Genomic DNA, 17812 nt, shown 5'->3' on the forward strand with positions numbered 1-17812 from the left:
TCTACAGAGGGCTTTTCCCTTGAAGGCGGCCTGGAAGCTGCAGCCGGTGCAGAGCACTGCTGCCTGTTTGTGGTTTAGGGAAAGTAAGATGGGATCACATTACAGCAATCCTGGAAGCACTGTGCTGGCTGTCAGTGACTGGGTCCTATTCAAGGCGCTGGCGGAATCCAAATTGCTGAATGACTGCCTCTCTCACAGGCATGCCTGGGCTGCACGTTTTGCCAGTGAGGCCCTTGTTTGTGGTGCCCTTGGTGAATGGGACTCTGGTAGGGGAGTGGGTGAAGCGGGGCCTTCTTTGTGGTGGCACTCTGGCTAGGGAACTCCCTCGTTGTTGTGATCAGATTGCCCGGCACATTATTCTCATTCAGGGGCCAGCTTAATACTTACTTTCCCCAGCTTTTGCAGCGTATCAGAACATAGAACATTGCTTTATACCAAAGTCAGACCCATTGGTCCATCTAGATCAGTACTGTCTACACTGACTGGCAGCAACCCTCCAGGGTTTCAGACGGGGTTTTTCCTAGTGCTGCCAGGAGATGCCACAGATGGAACCTGAGACCTCTGGCGTAAAAGGCAGGTGCTCTACCAGTGGGCTACAAGGCAGTCTACTGCTGAATTGCATATCTTATTATATAATAGGTTCAAGGAATTGTCATCTATCCGAGGGTCATCTATCCACACTGTGGTTTTAACTTGGTTTTAACGTTGCATTTTATTGTTAACTATCCTGGGGTGGACTAGAAAAAGAAATGAAATCACAACAATATTAATAATAGGCAATAATGACCAAGATAATGGTTTGTCTTAACCAGAAACAACGTGGGAGGGGATCTAAGTAGATACGATTTTTTAAAATTATCTTTCCCCCCAAATTTATTACCTGTCTCTCCTCTCCAAAGGCAGCCTAAGTCAGCTCACAATAATATCACATTAAAACAACACTATGCGTATTGTGGAGAGCAGTTAAAACCAGCAGCATACAAACTTTATAAAACCCACCCTGGGACCATATGGTAAATTGTAGATTAAAAAAACAACTAATAAATTAATGACAGCCTAAAGCCTAGACAATCTTTTTTTAAAGTCTTCATTCTCAGGACACTTCAGAATTTCGGTGGGTGCTGGGATTTGAGCTTACTATGTTGCAGCAAGGTGGCAGAGGGTGCCGTGTTTCTTTTTTTCCCCCTTTCCAGGAAACATTTTTCCAACACACTGCCACCTCCCCAGGCTGCCTGAAAAAAGTATTGTGGAAGGAGTTTCCTTCTGGCAATATTCTCCAGGAGCACAGACCACTCAGTGAGATGGAGGAAAGAAAAGGCACTCTCAAGCACCCTTCAGCCGCCTCAAAAGGCAGGCGAGCGTGATGTAAACCAGGCACACACACCCTTCAGAATTTCACCAATTTCTTTATCTCCCCTTTGACATGTTTTGCAATGCAATTTCTTTTCTCACGGCTGAGAAATTTTCAGCAGAGCTCTAATATGATCCTCTCCCTCTGTGCCTTTTCAGTCCAGAATTCTCATCTCATGTACCCCAGGGCAGAGGTTCTCAAAGAGTGTGGCAGGAAGATTCAAGGGCGATCAAAGAAACATTTAAACATTTCAGTGCAGTATGGTATGGTATCCAAATAATTTGGATATACAACCAGAAACAGTATTCAAGAGTGCTGGCTATTCTTCCTGCAGTTCTCCAAGACATGCTGTTGTGAACAGGGTTTTTCAATATGAAAGGTCAGAGAAGAGACAGGCTTCTTTGTGTTGATGAGGAGATGAGAGCTTGTTTGTCTCAAATTAAACCTAATATAAATGAGATTACCCAGCAAAAGCAAGCTCATACATCTCACTGAGTTTATATGCATACTTAAGGTACATATGTAAGAGGCCCATTTATAATTATATTTTGGGAATGCTCCATGTTCTTCTGTAGCTTCATTGTTTTAAACTTTATGGATGTCCCACGATCATACTATAAAGTAGTTGTGTTCTGTGTTATAAATCAAGCACTGCTAGGAGTTGTTTCTTTTCATTTTCCGATGTATTCCTTATAAATAAAAAAAACAGTCTGGTGCAAGCAAGTTTTTATTCTGAAAGTGTGGCTCAGGGGGGGAAAAGTTTGAGAACCACTACCCTAGGGACTGCATTGTTCAGAAGCTGCGGGGCTCAGAAGCAAGACAGGCGACCAGCCTGCCCTGGGCAATCCAGACGAGGGCAGAAAGGTGAAGTTTCAGACAACACCCCAAACATGACATTGGACAACTCTCTCAGCCTTCCTCTGTGCTGTCCCTTTTAAACAGGCAAGAAGCTTAGAAGAAAACCACATGCATTTTAAAGGGTGTGTGTGTGTGTGTGTAAAATGCCCTGTGAAGTTCCTAAAACACCAACTTTTCACCCTAAAAGAAGAAGGAAAAACAGCGCCCTAGCCCTTTCCTGAGCTCCTTATCTGAATCATGGATGCAAGCTATGGATAACACTTACAGCATGTTACCCCAAAAGGTCAAAGGAAGGAAGGCATGAAGGCAGAAAGGGAGGAAGATATTGCTGTACTGATGAAACAAAGAATGCAACTAATTTGAACATTTTAGCAACAGTTCTTTGGCGTCTATTGCGCAGGATGAGCTGGGAGGATTCTGGAGGACAATGCTTCTGGTGAAAGGTGGAAAGGTGAGGGGTCAAATTTAGTGTAGAAGAGCTCTTAGTAAGCTTTGGGATGACATAAGAACCCGTCAGAATTACTGCAGGCTGCTTATTTAATGAGTTGGGCAAGCTCCCGACTGCCGTCAGAAGTAACGCGAAAGCTTTACCTCATCTGTGCCTTTTGCATGAGGCACAGTCAATGACAGTGCTGCGGGCAAGGGGGAGGAAGGATTGCTTAACCCACAGACAAAGCCATTTCTCTAATTTAGCAACCAAGGGACTGCACAGCGGCTCCCAGATTGTGAAATGCGTTGATGGCAAAAGTAGTTTGGGGAACGTGCTTTGATCTGAATGAAAGTGCTCATAAAAACACACACACACCTGCTTAAGGTTTGCAGCTGGCATCCTTGCACTGAGAAGGGACTTTCCTCACTTCCCAAGACAAAAGCTTCTAAAGTTAGCTAACATCACTGGTTGCTTCCAGAGTTGGCAAGGCTCATTTAATGACAACAAGAAATGGAGTCCTTAGTGTGTCTTCTGTTTCAGCTTTTAAACACCTGCTGAAAACCTTACATGCTTATTATGCAGCCAATGAAGAATGCATCTTTCCACAATGGTTAGCTGATTTCTGACTGTAACTTTTAAATATTCTCTATCATATTGTTTTATGTGTTATTTAAAAGTTTCAATTGTTATGAATAGCGGTAGATAAATATTTGTATAAAGAAATAAATAAGAAACAATTACTTCTGGAGTAGAAAAACCTTTGTTCCTAAAATAAATCAAAGCATTGATAAAGTAGAACTGTAACAGCCTTAACTTCATAGTACAAACCGTGCTTCTCAGCTCCATGGGTTTTATTCCCCCTCTCTAATACAGCAGTCTGCTTTCAACCAGGTTTTGTAATATTAAAGGGTGCATTGCTGCCTTCAGCGTTAGTTTAGGTTCCAGGTGATTAGAGCAGAACCAGATTTCACATTTTTAAGTGAAACTGTGGAGGTGTGGCCACACTCTACAAATAAGGCCCCTTGCTTCTCAGTGGAACAGATAACATAAGTTAATAAAAAATCCTGACATAATGAAATAAAATATAGTCGGGATGAAAGTTGCCACGATGCAGCCAAGGGGCGGAGGGACACTAGATAGATACTGCGGATCAGTATTTGTGACCTCGAACCAAGAAGAAGAAGAAGAAACAGGTTGATTGTCTGAGCAGCTCATATCCATCACGGCAAGGGCCCAGCTTGGAAAGTTAACTCCTCGTTGTGAAGTGTGTGGTTTTCCAAGGAATACAAGTTCTTTAATAAAACCCTCCCTCAGAAGGCAGAGCTTTCATTTCCCAATGATGCTACACCTACTCCGCTTTTTAGGATTTAGCCGCGTGTTTAAAGACTGCTAATGTCACACAGAGCTGCCAGTAATTGCTGGAAATAGATTTTAACAAGGAACAGCTGACTCCACTCCCATTTTGGAGCTTTAATTTAATTCAGACCCACACAACTAGGCTAAACATGTGGCGGAGCAAACACCCCACCGGCAGTCCAAATCAGTGCCGTCTATCAAGTGTGGGTGGGGAGAATAAAGCTGGGGTGGGAGGAGGAACTTCTGCGCAAAGGCAAAAGTATCTAGGGCTGGAAAAAACACACACAATCACCTCATTCTTCTTCCTTGGAAACCTCTACAGAAGATCAATAGCCTGTCAGCAAATGCATTTGTATGAAGGCAGGCCAGCATTTGCTTTTAACAAGCCTGTACATTTCCAGAGTTTATGATAGCAATGAAATACAGGTGTGCTGAGTTTAAGGTCACTATGGCACAGACAAGTTGCCTGTGGAGGTTTTCTGCAAAAAAAAAAAGCATCCTTGCAAAATAAGTTACTCGTGGGAGGGGAAAAGAAGGAAAAAGGAGGAGAGTACAATTCAAAATTTATACAGCAGGATCAGGCTGTTAAAACTACATACACAAAATGCAAAGGTTACCAGATATGAGGAATGAAGCAATATTTTGCAGTTGTTCCTGGTAGCCAACAACGCCCAATTCCTTAAAAAGCAAGGATGGGGAACCTGTCCCCCACCACAAGGTATTTCTGGACTTCATTAGCCCCAGCCAACATGAACAATGGTGAGGGATGATGGGAGCTGCAGTTCAACATCATTTGGAGGTTCTCCATCCCTGAACTACATCTAGGGTGGGCATCTTGTTTGGCACCATGAACATTCCTTAAAAGATGACCTTGAAATTTAGTTTTCTCTCCCATACACACACATTTAGATTAAGCAGTCAGATCATTTCAATGGAAATAAAGAACCAGGATATAAACACAAGTGCCAAAGGACAGAGAGATCACTTGATTTTTTTTTTTTTTGGGAGAGCTTATTATTAAATTTGAAATTCAAATTTGACTTAAATTTGAACCAGGAGTCCAACTTGTTCTCAGTGCCGAGGAATGTGTGAAATGACACACAGTGCCTTTAAGCATGTGCAGAGCGCCTTTGTCTTACTGCTGAGCAGCCGTGCCAGATCTTAAGTTATCTGGGATCGTAGGAATAGGATTTTTAGTCAGGGAGTGTGGATTCTGGAATGGTCTGAGCTCCAGCAGGCGAAGAAGTTAAGCATTAGCACAAAGCGTTTTAACGCAGGATCCTGCAGCAAGCAATATTGTTCTCTCATAGAATTTGAACCAAGACAGTGATGCGGAATGGTCTGCCGAGCTCACCCACCTGCCTGACTTGCAGGACTGAAGCCACAACTGGGAAAAACAAAATCTCGTATAATTTGTCCCCCAGTTTTGTATAGACTCACTTGAACCCCCCACCCCGGGTGCCCTTTCCAAAACAAGTTTAACGAACAGGAGATAAAATATTAAGATTAGGAAGTATCTTTAAAAACCCTGCAGAGTCTATAAAACAGCCTACAGGAGCTTCAATACCTGACGGGCTCTGGACCATGGAAGGAATCGATGTAGAGCTGGTGGCAGAATCACAGCGCCCAGTGCTTCCGCTGGACGAAGGGGATGGAGATGAAAGCGGCGAGGGGTTGTGCTGGTTGATGCACTGGGCTACGGCAAAACCTGCAAGGGAGGGAAAGCAAGAGTTTACACAGAGGGAAGCTGGCCAGAAATGCAAAAGCACTTCCTCACAGAAGGATAGGGACAATGGACGTATTGTGGACAGATGCCATCAGCTGGAATGAGAAAAACTAAGCTACACTGGCCAACAGGAACAAGAGAAAGCCATGAAATGTTGCATGAGGTTCAGTGCTTTGTTAGGTAAATTAAGGGATACATCTGAAGAGCCCAGTGGTCCATCTAGTGTCATCATCCTGCTCCCTGCAGTGGATAACCAAAGGCCTCTAGGAAGCCAGAAAGCAGGACAGGGAAGGAAAGAGAATACCCCCTGTTGTATGCACCCACTGGACATGAAGGTTTCATTCAGGAGCCCTGCAGCTTGAGCAGAACAAAAAGTTCCAGCACCCTGTTGCCTGTCCTGGCCAACCAGATGCCTCTAGGAAGCTTGAGGCTAACACACCTCTCCTGCCATTGCTCTCCAGCAACTGGTAGCCAAGAGGCAGACTGTCTCTGAATCTGGAGGTTCTACAGAGAAGTCACAATTAACAAATGTGGAGAGATCTCTCCTCTTCCTCCATGAAATGAATCTAATATACTAAAGAAACAGGGAAACAATGATTTTCGCAGAGAAAAGGCTGAAAGCTCACAACACTGATTTAGTAAATCGGGGTTTTTTCTCCCTCCAGGAAAACCCTTTCCGTATCATCATCTGACACGGAACCCTCTACATTTTGCAGAAGACGGAGACAAACCCCATTCACTTGTGCTTCCCGTCTCTTATCTCCAAAGTGCTCTCACTAGCCCTGCAGGGTACACTAGTTCATGAAACACAATGCTCCTTAGCCCTCATGAACTGAGAGGAAAACAGGGAGCTACCCGACCCTGAGCTGGACCATTTCTCCAGAGCTTCAGGCAGGGAATCTTCACCAGCCCTACCTGGAGATGCTGGGGGGTTGAACGGACACCTGCATGCAAAGCAGATGCTCTCTGCTTTGGGAAGTAATAGTGCCACTGTATTCTGCTCTGGTCAGACCTCACCTGGAGTACTGTGCCCAGTTCTGGGCACCACAGTTCAAGGAGGACACTGACAAACTGGAATGTGTCCAGAGGAGGGCAACCAAAATGGTCAAAGGCCAGGAAACGATGCCTTATGAGGAACGGCTAAGGGAGCTGGGCATGTTTAGCCTGGAGAAGAGGAGGTAAAGGGGTGATATGATAGCCATGTTCAAATATATAAAAGGATGTCACATAGAGGAGGGAGAAAGGTTGTTTTCTGCTGCTCCAGAGAAGCGGACACGGAGCAATGGTTCCAAACTACAAGAAAAAAGATTCCACCTAAACATTAGGAAGAACTTCCTGACAAGTAAGAGCTGTTCGACAGTGGAATTTGCTGCCAAGGAGTGTGGTGGAGTCTCCTTCTTTGGAGGTCTTTAAGCAGAGGCTTGACAACCATATGTCAGGAGTGCTCTGATGGTGTTTCCTGCTTGGCAGGGGGTTGGACTTGATGGCCCTTGTGGTCTCTTCCAACTCTATGATTCTATTCTATGATTCTATGATTCTCCTATCCACTGTGCTACAGTTCCCTTCCTCCACAGAAGCAAAGCCACAGATATTGTAAATCCCATTCCCTGTGGCACTTCAAGCTATTGTTCTGCCTTCTTAACCTCCTCCACAAAAGCAAAGAGGGATGTCTGGATCAGCAGAAACCCCCCTCCCCTTGCTGAGAAAGGGGAAAGGTGCCACAGATTTATTGGATTTCAAAGTAATTTCATTTATTTCTTGTTTATTCAACTGATATCCTGCCCTTCCTCTCAGAGAAGCCCAGGCAGGCGAGGGGCAAACGCTTTAATCACAAAACACTTTTAAAAAGCATTCTAAAAGCAGTTAGAATCATTCTCTGAGCCAGTGATCTCAGGGTTGCCAGGAACAGTGTCCTTCAGTCATCAAATGCCTGAATAAACAGTATTTGTAGCTTATTTAAGTTTGTGACTCCCCATTTTATTTTCCTCGAACAAACTTGTTGATCACGTTAAACAGGAAAATGAAGAGTGATAAATGGAAACAGCGCCGAAAGAACCCATTATGCAGATTGACATGAGAAAATTTCCAAGGAATTCCAGGATTCCCTTGAGCAGAGCTTGAAGACTCTGGAGCTGCCTGGTTCTTTCCCAAACTACAGCCTTCAATTGAAGCAAGTGGAAGCTCCCATTCTTGGGTACGAAAGCTGCTCATTCATCCCTGAGCCTACCAACCAGGAAGAGGTACAAGCAAACAGGAGGAATGCCCAAAGGTTGGAGGAATGCCCAAAGGTTGGAGTTGGGCAGCCTAGCTGTGAAACCTCAGTGGCTGCCACATTTAAATCCATTCCACACATTACACAGCAGTAAAGCCTGGCTCACCCACCAGTATGTCCTTGGCAGGGGACACCAGTCAATCGTGTGTGGAAAGAGATGTAAGCTGCATTCACACTTTTATGTTTCTTTAGGTGTACACTTGAGGCGCATACTTTTAGCAACATGACCTTCTTCCTTTTCCTTTTTTAAAAAGATGAGAGATGGTCCTTTAAGAAACAGTGCCACCCCTGCCACTTAACACTGAACGGGGGCTGGGGGCGGGAAATGAAGGAAATTTATTTTTACAAAGCACATTTCACTTTATGAAATGGGAGAACTATATATTCCAACTCAGCTCCTTGGGTGGGGCTATGGGATATGAAAGCAACCAGTGTGGTGTAGTTGCTAAGAGCAGTGGACTCGTAATCTGGTGAACCGGGTTCGCTTCCCGGCTCCTCCACATGCAGCTGTTGGGTGACCTTGGGCTAGTCACACTTCTCTGAAGTCTCTCAGCCCCACTCACCTCACAGAGTGTTTGTTGTGGGGGAGAAAGGGAAAGGAGAATGTTAGCCGCTTTGAGACTCCTTCAGGTAGTGATAAAGCGGGATATCAAATCCAAACTCTTCTTCTTCTCTCACAAGAATGAATGTTTGAGACTCCTTAAGGGGAGTGAAAGGTGGGATATCAAGTCCAAACTCTTCTTCTTCATCATCATCATCATCCAGTGCTCTGCTGGAGTCCCAAATTGACACCTGTTCAGTTGGGGAAGTTTCCAACCCTGCATTGTGCCTCCCAACTGTGGCTAGTTGTGGGAGCTCCCAAAATGCACTCTGAATATCTTGGCAGCTCAGAGCTCTGCATGAAGGCCCCAGATTCCATTCACGGAAGCATCTCAGGTTGAAAAGGATGAGGAGCAGCTGGTGATGGAAAACGTGGCCTCCCTCTGCCTGCGACCCTGTAGTAACTGGGCTGAATAGACCGAGAGTCTGGACTTGGTGTAAGATAATGTTTTGCTTCATTGGCACCCTTAGTGACTTCCAGCATTCACTAGGACCAGTGTTTCACCAAAATAGCCTATGCAGGTTCTGGCTATTCCATTCAGGCAAATGGGGCACTGCCCCATCATCCTTAGCAAGTCCCCGCCTGCCAGCTTCCTCCTCTTTCATACCCATGTATATAGAACTTAGCAGGGAGGAGGAGGATGGGGGCAGAACTAGAATGAGCTGGCTTTGTCTGCCATCGGCTCTGGCGCCACCTACTGTTGGGCTCCCACCTCCCAGTCCCAATAGGCACCACCACCCACTGGGGACCTACAGCAGAGGAAGGGGAACATTGTTAAGACCAAGGGTCACGTTCCCTTATGGGCAGACTTCTGGGAGCTGCATGCCAGTGGTGAGTGGGGCTGAAGACAAAAGAGGGTGCAACTAGATGCAAAGGTGAGTGCAGCAACAGAAGCGGTTCTTGCACTGTGGATTGCATTCCAGCCATGGAAAACACACACAGGCCCTCTCTGTCCTCCATCCAGGTAAGGAAGAGGCATTATCACAATTAAAGGATGCATTCCCACAGGCAAACACAGTCCAGGGGAGCATGCAGCAGGGCCAGGAAGGGGCATGGCCCGGGGAGAGAGGAATCCTTGCAGGGCCACATTCAGCCCCTAGCCTGCCCCTTGCTTATGGCTAAATACAATAAAAAGTGATTTGCCTCCCTACAAGGCAGTGTTGTGCATTCAGGTAAGTTACAGGTGTATCCTGCTGAATGCAGCTTGCTGAACCCCCTGAAGAGTCCCAAAGGAATGACACAGGAGTAGCTTAACAATGATTAGCTGCCCGGAGCCAAAATGACCAGGAAATATGATGAGATGACCGAGCTTGTGCAACTCCTTTGATTCCAGAGAACAGCAGGGTACAGGACTCAGGTTCCTGGGAATGTCAGCTGCTGCTGCTGCTTTTTAAACATGTTTGTAGGTCATAGGACTATGAACACATGCCTGAAAAGCACATGGGCAAGACTGCACTGGCTGGGGCTTATGGGAGTTATAGTCCCGAACATCTGGAGGGCAGCAGGTCAGAGAGGGCTTCTACAAAGCATGTCAAGTTGCTATTTTCATAAGAGGGGGTGGGTGGGGAGAAGAGGAGCACAACACGCCTCATCCAGATTTGTGACTCAGTGTCCACTTCCTCCATAGCTTACAGCTGCTCTACGAGGAATCTGCGCCAAGGGATATCCCCCGTCCTTTGTAGACTGAGATGCAGATGCCCTGCCAGCAACATGGGCATGAACTGTAGGGCAGTCCTTGCTCCGCTAGCTTTGGAATACTTCAAGGAATTGAGAACACCAGCTCTTTCAGGGACCACCGGGAGGTAGTGAGGAGCAGCAGGAGTCTGTTGGTTTACTGCCATCACACTCCCCCCCCCCTTCCTGGAGCCATTAACATAAGCGACAGAGTTGAGCAGTCTTTAGATTGCCAGCTCCTTGCAGCCGGGACCTGCCCCCTTGCAGTTTGCAAAGCACTACGGTCATTAATAGCAATAATGATAGCAACTGGGGTTGGCAGAATGGAAGAGGTGGAGAGGTGGGACCAACGGACACAATCTACTTCCTGCAAAGCATTCTACAAAACGCCACACGGAAATGAACAAGCGGGTGGAAAGGATTAGATTTGTCGTCACAGCCAGCAAGATATCTTCAGCCAGTCAATTCAACAACTTGTGTTAGTGTGATGCCACTTTGGGTTTTAAAACACACACACATAAGCACATAGGAAGCTACCTTATACAATAGATTATTTTGACCCTTCACTTCCCACTTAGCCCCAGCGCTATCTTGCAGAATACATATGTTCAAGCTTTGCTAAGTCTTCATTAGACAGAAAAAATCTGGCAGCTGCAGGGCAGCCAGCCAGTGTGGCCACCCTTTGACATGCCCTCGTCATGCCAGTGGCCTAGGCAATAGAGCCAGGAACAAGTTTTAGGTCCTTCTTAAGAGCACTTTGATTCAAATTAGGAGAAGGGTGTTTTCTTACTATGCATGGTATGGAGAAAAGTGCAGTGAGAAAGGCTCTTCTCCCTCTCATAGAACTCTAGATCTCATGGATACCTGCTGAATGCTAGAAGAATCGGGACAGACAAAAGAAAGTACCTCTTCACAGAGGATAAAATTATCAATGGGGGGGGGATTGGGGAGAGTGCTATTAAGCTCAGATTCTGCTCCTGGGCTTCCCAGAGGCAATGGCTGGCCCCTGTGAGAGCAGGATGCTAGGTGGGTCTTTGACCTGATCCAAGAGGCTCTCACGTTCTTAAGTATGCATAGCTAAAAGTAAAGCAGGGCTTTACAAGTTGGTAAATGCCAAACCTGCAAGCACGAACTGAGCATGGGAGATGCTAAAGCATGATCAAGAAGGTCCCTTCTGCTCCAGTGACTTCACATGAAAGGTTTCACGGCAGATGTTTTTAGATAAAAACCATGAGAAAACCAACCATTTCAGAGATCCAGACCTACACCACGTGTTTGGTGTTGCACAGAATATGATTGTTCAGGGATCACAAGAAGTGCTTCCCTGGTTCTCTGAATCCTGCCCAACCCATCCAGGAATGCTTTACAATGAAGTGTCATGGCTCCAGGGTTGTGGACTAGGCAGACACTGGCGAATCTGCTCCCTATTAAGGCATTGTTTATTCATATATCAACAACTTGCAAAAAAATGCTTTCTTTCTTTCTTCTTCTTCTTTTTATAAAAAAGCCAAAACCATTGTAGAGGTATATTAACTCAGAGGATATGCTCAATGGCGCCTGGTGGTTTACGAAAGCCAACCCAGACTCTAAACTATCCCAGATTGGAATAAACTCTGCGGTGCAGTTAAAGACAGTGGCGCTTGTTCTTTTTCTTAAGAAAATATGTATTTGTTTTTGGGTATGGCCTGAATCCCAGGACTCACGACAAATGGGCTGAGAAAAGGAGCTTTAAAAGACCACATAATTGGGTAGGGTGGGGGAGAGGAAGAGGAATCAGAGAGTTGCAATTAAATACTTCCTTACTACTTTACATATTCAGAAATGGATTAAATTTCCGAGAGATTTTCAAAGGAACCAAACTTTGCCTGGTTTCACAGTTCTGCAAAAGTGCAAAACACTCATCTACAGCAGGTGTGGCTGACCCAGAAAGTGACAAAAAGAGATGCAGGAGGGAATTTTTGTCCTTGGGCACGGCAGTGCTCGGTTCTGAATTCCACAAAAGCCTTCCTCCTTTAGGATGAAGTCACAGCTAATTCTTATCTAAGAGGAAGCGACAAGCTCAGTATATATTTTATGGTGCCTCATTTCACCTTGCATGTGATATAATAACCAGCCAGGGGCTTTCCAAACATCTCTTGTTTCAAGCAAACCTACATACAAGCCGCATCTCAGTCAATACCGAACATCTCAATGAATGCCAAGTTTAGATGTTGGGAAAGGCAATAAAACAGAGCACAATGTCAGAGAACAAGTGAGGATAACATGAAGCTCACAAGCTTGCAGGTTCGGTCTGTAGGCAGTCAAAGCTGGGAGGCAAGTGCCACCACCGCCAGAAGAAGCATAGGAGACGAAGGCTGCACAGGAGGTGAGGGAAAAGGCTCAGTGAGCTTGCGAGGAAGTTGTTGGGGTTCAGCGTTTGCCTGCAAGGTGATGTTTTCAGGACTTAGGGCAGCGGTGACCAACATTTATAGGAAGTGTGTCAAATGCAAAAGTGCCACCTTGGAGGGCATCACAATGCAATTCTCTACACTCAAGTCGCATTCCATACAAATTTAGCTGGTGCTTGGCTGCAGCTCTGTTCCACATCAATTTCAGCCTTTTTCTTCTGCCTGCAACTCTCTCTGCTTGCCTCCATCCCTCTTCTCTCCTCCTGCTGGTGGAGAAGTGAGGCAAGGCAGCAGAGACATGGGGAGGGCCTCCCCCCACCCCATGCCAGCTAGTAGCCTGGTTTAAATAAAAAAAGTCATTTGGGGCTATATGCGACTTTTGCAAATATGAGCTGCCTCTGGAATGTTACCCCTGAACGTGATGCAACTGGATTGCAGTCTAATGAGCTGGACAGGCAGGCATACTTATGGGAACTGACTCTACGCCACAGCCAGGCGTAGTGCCATGGTGGTGCCACACACGTTTTCCAGCCTCTGCCACCCATGATTTACAACAGCCTTCCCAACCTGGTGCCCTCCATATGTTTTGGTCTACAACTCCCATCTTCCCAGATGACAGGTCGCACTAGGGCTGGTGGGAGTTGTAGCATCTGGGAGGACACCAGCTTGGGGAAGGCTTGTCTATGAGTCTTTATAAAAAGAGTTTGAAGAGGGCAGGGGGCAGTTTAAAGCAATACAGTGTTTGAGCACCCAGTTTATCCTTAAATACTCCTAGCCATATATTATTTTAAGATACGGCCTCGGTCCAGTATATCTGAAGGAGCGTCTCCACCCCCATCGTCCTACCCGGACACTGAGGTCCAGCACCGAGGGCCTTCTGGCGGTTCCCTCACTGCGAGAAGCCAAGTTACAGGGAACCAGGCAGAGGCCCTTCTCGGTAGTGGCACCCGCCCTGTGGAATGCCCTCCCACCAGATGTCAAAGAGAATAACAACTACCAGACTTTTAGAAGACATCTGAAGGCAGCCCTGTTTAGGGAAGTTTTTAATGTTTGATGTATTACAGTATTTTAATATATTTTTTTGGAAGCCGCCCAGAGTGGCTGGGGAAGCCCAGCCAGATGGGCGGGGTATAAATAAATTATTATTATTATTATTATTATTATTATTATTATTATTATTATTACACTGACATCCTCCCCATGAAAATTTGGCACAAGAAACAGGCTTACCTCCCCCCGACAAGTTCAGTACAATGGTACCTCGGGCTAAGTACAGTGGTACCTCGGGTTAAGTACTTAATTCGTTCCGGAGGTCCGTTCTTAACCTGAAACTGTTTTTAACCTGAAGCACCACTTTAGCTAATGGGGCCTCCTCCTGCCGCTGTGCCTCCGCTGCATAATTTCTGTTCTCATCCTGAAGCAAAGTTCTTAACCCGAGGTACTATTTCTGGGTTAGCGGAGTCTGTAACCTGAAGCGTATGTAACATGAGGCATATGTAACCTGAGGTACCACTGTAATCAATCCTTGATTTTTGTAGCCATGATCATCTTCTACATCTGCCTGCACATCCCCAGTTATGAGCCATAAAAGCAATAAAGAAATGGAAAATAGCAAGACACATGAAATGCATGAAACCGAAAACGCTGTCACCAGAAGGATCATGGGAGAGAGTTGCCTAACACAAATCAAAACTACTGGAGGGGAGATTCGTTCAATAATATTTGTTCAACAGAACAAACGCTTATTTTCCTTCACAGGGAACGGCACATGGACACCTGAAGGTCCCTCGTATTTAATCAAACCAGTGCTGTCTACAGTGGTGCCCCGCAAGACGAACGCTTCGCAAGACGGAAAACCCGCTAGACAAAAGGGTTTTCCGTTTTGGAGGCGCTTCGCAAAACGAATTTCCCTATGGGCTTGCTTCGCAAGACGAAAATGTCTTGCGAGTTCCTGCGGGTTTTTCCCCCTTCCCCCCCCCTTTTCCTAAGCCGCTAAGCCGCTTATTAGCTGATCCGCTGATAAGCCGCTTAACAGCTGATCGCTAAAAGCCGCTAAACCGCTAATAGCGCTAATCCGCTAAGCTGTCAATGGGCTAGCTTCGCAAGACGAAAAAACCACTATATGAAGAGCCTCACGGAACGGATTAATTTCGTCTTGCGAGGCACCACTGTATTCTGACTGACAGTGGCTCTTTGGGGAAGGCGGGTGGGTTGTTCTCGGGGCAGGGGAAGGTCTCTCCCATGATCTGCTACCTGAGGCCCTTTTTTTAAGCCATGAAGCCCAATAGTTTGGAACCTTCTGCATGGGTGCTTTACCACTCAGCCAGAGGCATTTAGCCCACTGCTGCAGCTGCCCAATACTTAGGGCACACAAGAATTGTTTGGGTTGCTTAATGATCTCACTAACTGGCAGTAGCTCCAGCAAAAGTTTTCCCACTCCATCCCCCTGCTACTGGATCCTTTAAAAAAGAAAGGATGGAAGAACAACTGGAGATGCCAGGGCTTCTGCATGCAAAAGATTTGCTCTGCCACTCAGCTCTGACCCCTGTACAAATGTGCAAGGTGGCATCAAGTTTGAGGAAGAATGAGAAAGTAAATGGGAGGCCTTTCCGTAACGCAAGCACCCACTGACCCTGACCTAAGATTAAGAATCTTGGGAAATTCCGTCGCAAATGGAAATTCCCGCAATTTGTATGTTTGTGCAAGGTCAGGAATGGCAATCATGCAAGAAAATACAAGTGGCATTTGCTATTGTCCGGGCAGGGAGTTTAGTCTGCAAACTAAAATAAGTATGGTAAAATAATTATGGTAAATATTTATGTTACAGTAAGCCTGCAACTTCCGTGCATTTAACTTAGGTGCATTCAGGTTTATGTGCTGTTGCGGGGGTGGGGGCAAGAAAAAAAAATACTTCGGCAATCCCACCTGACATTAAATTCAATGTATTTTGACCATACTTGATTTTCGCTTTATGTTTCCCTGCGTAATTGCATGCTTATTTTCTGCATGAGTTTTTGACATGTCCCTTCCACTTAAACGCATCAAAATTAATTACAGTGGTACCTCAGGTTACATACGCTTCAGGTTACAGACTCCGCTAACCTAGAAATAGTACCTCGGGTTAAGAACTTTGCTTCAGGATAAGAACAGAATCTTGCTCCGGTGGTGCGGCGGCAGCAGGAGGCCCCATTAGCTAAAGTGGTGCTAAGGTTAAGAACAGTTTCAGGTTAAGAACGGACCTCTGGAACGAATTAAGTACTTAACCCGAGGTACCACTGTATGTAAATCTTTGCATAGCGAGACAAATGACGTAGGTTTTGGTGGAAGCAGAACAGAAACAGAAATGAACTGAGGACAAGACAGGACAGAAATTGCTACTGCCTTACAACCCTGCACAAGACAACAGGCATCTCTGGAGAAATTAGAAGACAAACTTGAACCCCTGCAAGAACAAGTGGGGAAACCACTGGGTCCATCTTGCCCAGTATTGTCTGCACTAACTGGCAAAGGCCCTCCCCCAGCCCTACCTGGAGGACGACCCTCCCTAGATTTAAGATCCTCAATCCTTATTCACAGTGAGTTGTGACTGAAGAAGGGGGTATTTCAGAAATGATGGGTCAATGGAAACTTTGCCATCATTACTTGAAGAGAGATGCAAAATCTATTATTATTATTTTATTAAAAAATATTGGCAACAGGAAACAGCACCTGGGCCTGCCAGAAAATACCATCCTTTTAAAAACCACAGTTTCTCTGAAGCAGTCAAACAAACATGTAGTTTAGGAAGACCTTGGGAGCACAAAAAGCATCAGTGTACATTAGTTCACGGTGGCTGACAGAAAGATAGATATGGGTCGATATGGGGGAAATCACCATGTTGCTTCAAGAGGCCACGAGATCAGGCGGAGCAGGCTGGCGAGAAGGGTAGATTAAATCATCATCATCATCATCATCATCAGACAACTGAAGAACGCCAAATATGCTCAGAGGTAAGCCTAAAAATGCTATACTGCCAGAGTCACAGGAAGAGGCTGTTCTGCTTCTCCCTCGCTTGAGGCTATTGAGAATCTATTTTGGACACAGAAGCAGAGCTTGACTAAGGGAGAACAAAGCAGGTTTGCTAAATGATAAGTCTACTCAAGTTACTCGCCCACAAACTGCCCCAAGCTCTCCTGCCCACACTTAACTGGTTGCCAGTTTGTTTCTAGACCCAGTTCAAGGTGCTCACAGTGACACACCTCTTTGCCCTGGCTCCTGATACTTGGAACTGTAGAATTGTAGAGTTGGAAGGGACCCTGAGGATCATCTAGTCCAGGGGTCTGCAACCCGCGGCTCCGGAGCTGCATGTGGCTCTTTTACACCTTTGCCGCGGCTCCGGGGCGGATACTAGCGAGGGGAGGAGGCGCATTGTGCGCCCCAACACTCCCCACTGTGGCGGGTGCTGTACTGGCTGTGACGTCGCATGGGGGCGGTGAGTGCGTTAGTCACGCACCGTCCCGACGTCACCTTCCCGCCCGCTGTCAGATCGGAGGGCAGCGGCGCGCATGCTTTAAATGTAGCAGTGGTTTTGCGGCTCCCATGTTTTTTTTCTTCAGAAATGGGTCCAAGTGGCTCTTTTTGTCTTAAAGGTTGCAGACCCCTGATCTAGTCCAACTCCCTGTGATGCAGGAATATGCAGCTGTCTCGTACAGGGATCAAAACTGCAGCCTTGGCGTTATCCGCACCACGCTCTAACCAACTGAGCTACCTAGGGAGGTGTGCATCTTTAGCACCCACCTTATTTCTGTTCTGTGGAACCGTTTTGCTTATTCTTTATCATTGTTATCTGTTCTACTTTCTAAAATATCTATGATTATACTGCAACCCGTCCTGGGACCTTATGGCTAAAGCATTGCCTGAGAACTCGCCTTTGCTCAGTGCTTCCCAGCGGAGAGGTGACAGTGGTTTTCCTTGCTGCATCCCCTTTGCCGGGTTGCTGCGCTATGGGAACCACCACTTGAGGCTTCATTTGGCTGCTGGTTGACTAAAATCCCTTATTTTGGCTGCTGATCCCTTATTTTTGAAGCTGCTGGTCCCTTATTTTCCAATCTGTAAGTTGACAGCTATGCACACATGCTACCTACTAAGTTGAAGGCCTCATGCTTTTGAGCACCCAAG

The 17812-nt window shown here is 46.0% G+C and overlaps 1 protein-coding gene across 3 annotated transcripts in view; it reads right to left on the reverse strand.

The window, feature by feature from the left end:
- CLEC16A (C-type lectin domain containing 16A) overlaps nucleotides 1–17812 on the reverse strand; it is a 98258-nt gene that overhangs the window by 9839 nt on the left and 70607 nt on the right. For all 3 annotated transcript variants that reach the window (XR_013833139.1, XM_079953710.1, XM_079953711.1), the window contains exon 22: nucleotides 5563–5703. Coding sequence is in view for 2 of the 3 variants with exons in the window: in XM_079953710.1 (XP_079809836.1) it covers nucleotides 5563–5703 (141 nt within the window). In the remaining variant the exon portion in view is untranslated. The remainder of the gene's footprint in view (nucleotides 1–5562; nucleotides 5704–17812) is intronic.

Source organism: Podarcis cretensis (genome assembly GCF_951804945.1).
Source record: "Podarcis cretensis genome assembly, chromosome: 14".
NCBI lineage: Eukaryota > Metazoa > Chordata > Lepidosauria > Squamata > Lacertidae > Podarcis > Podarcis cretensis.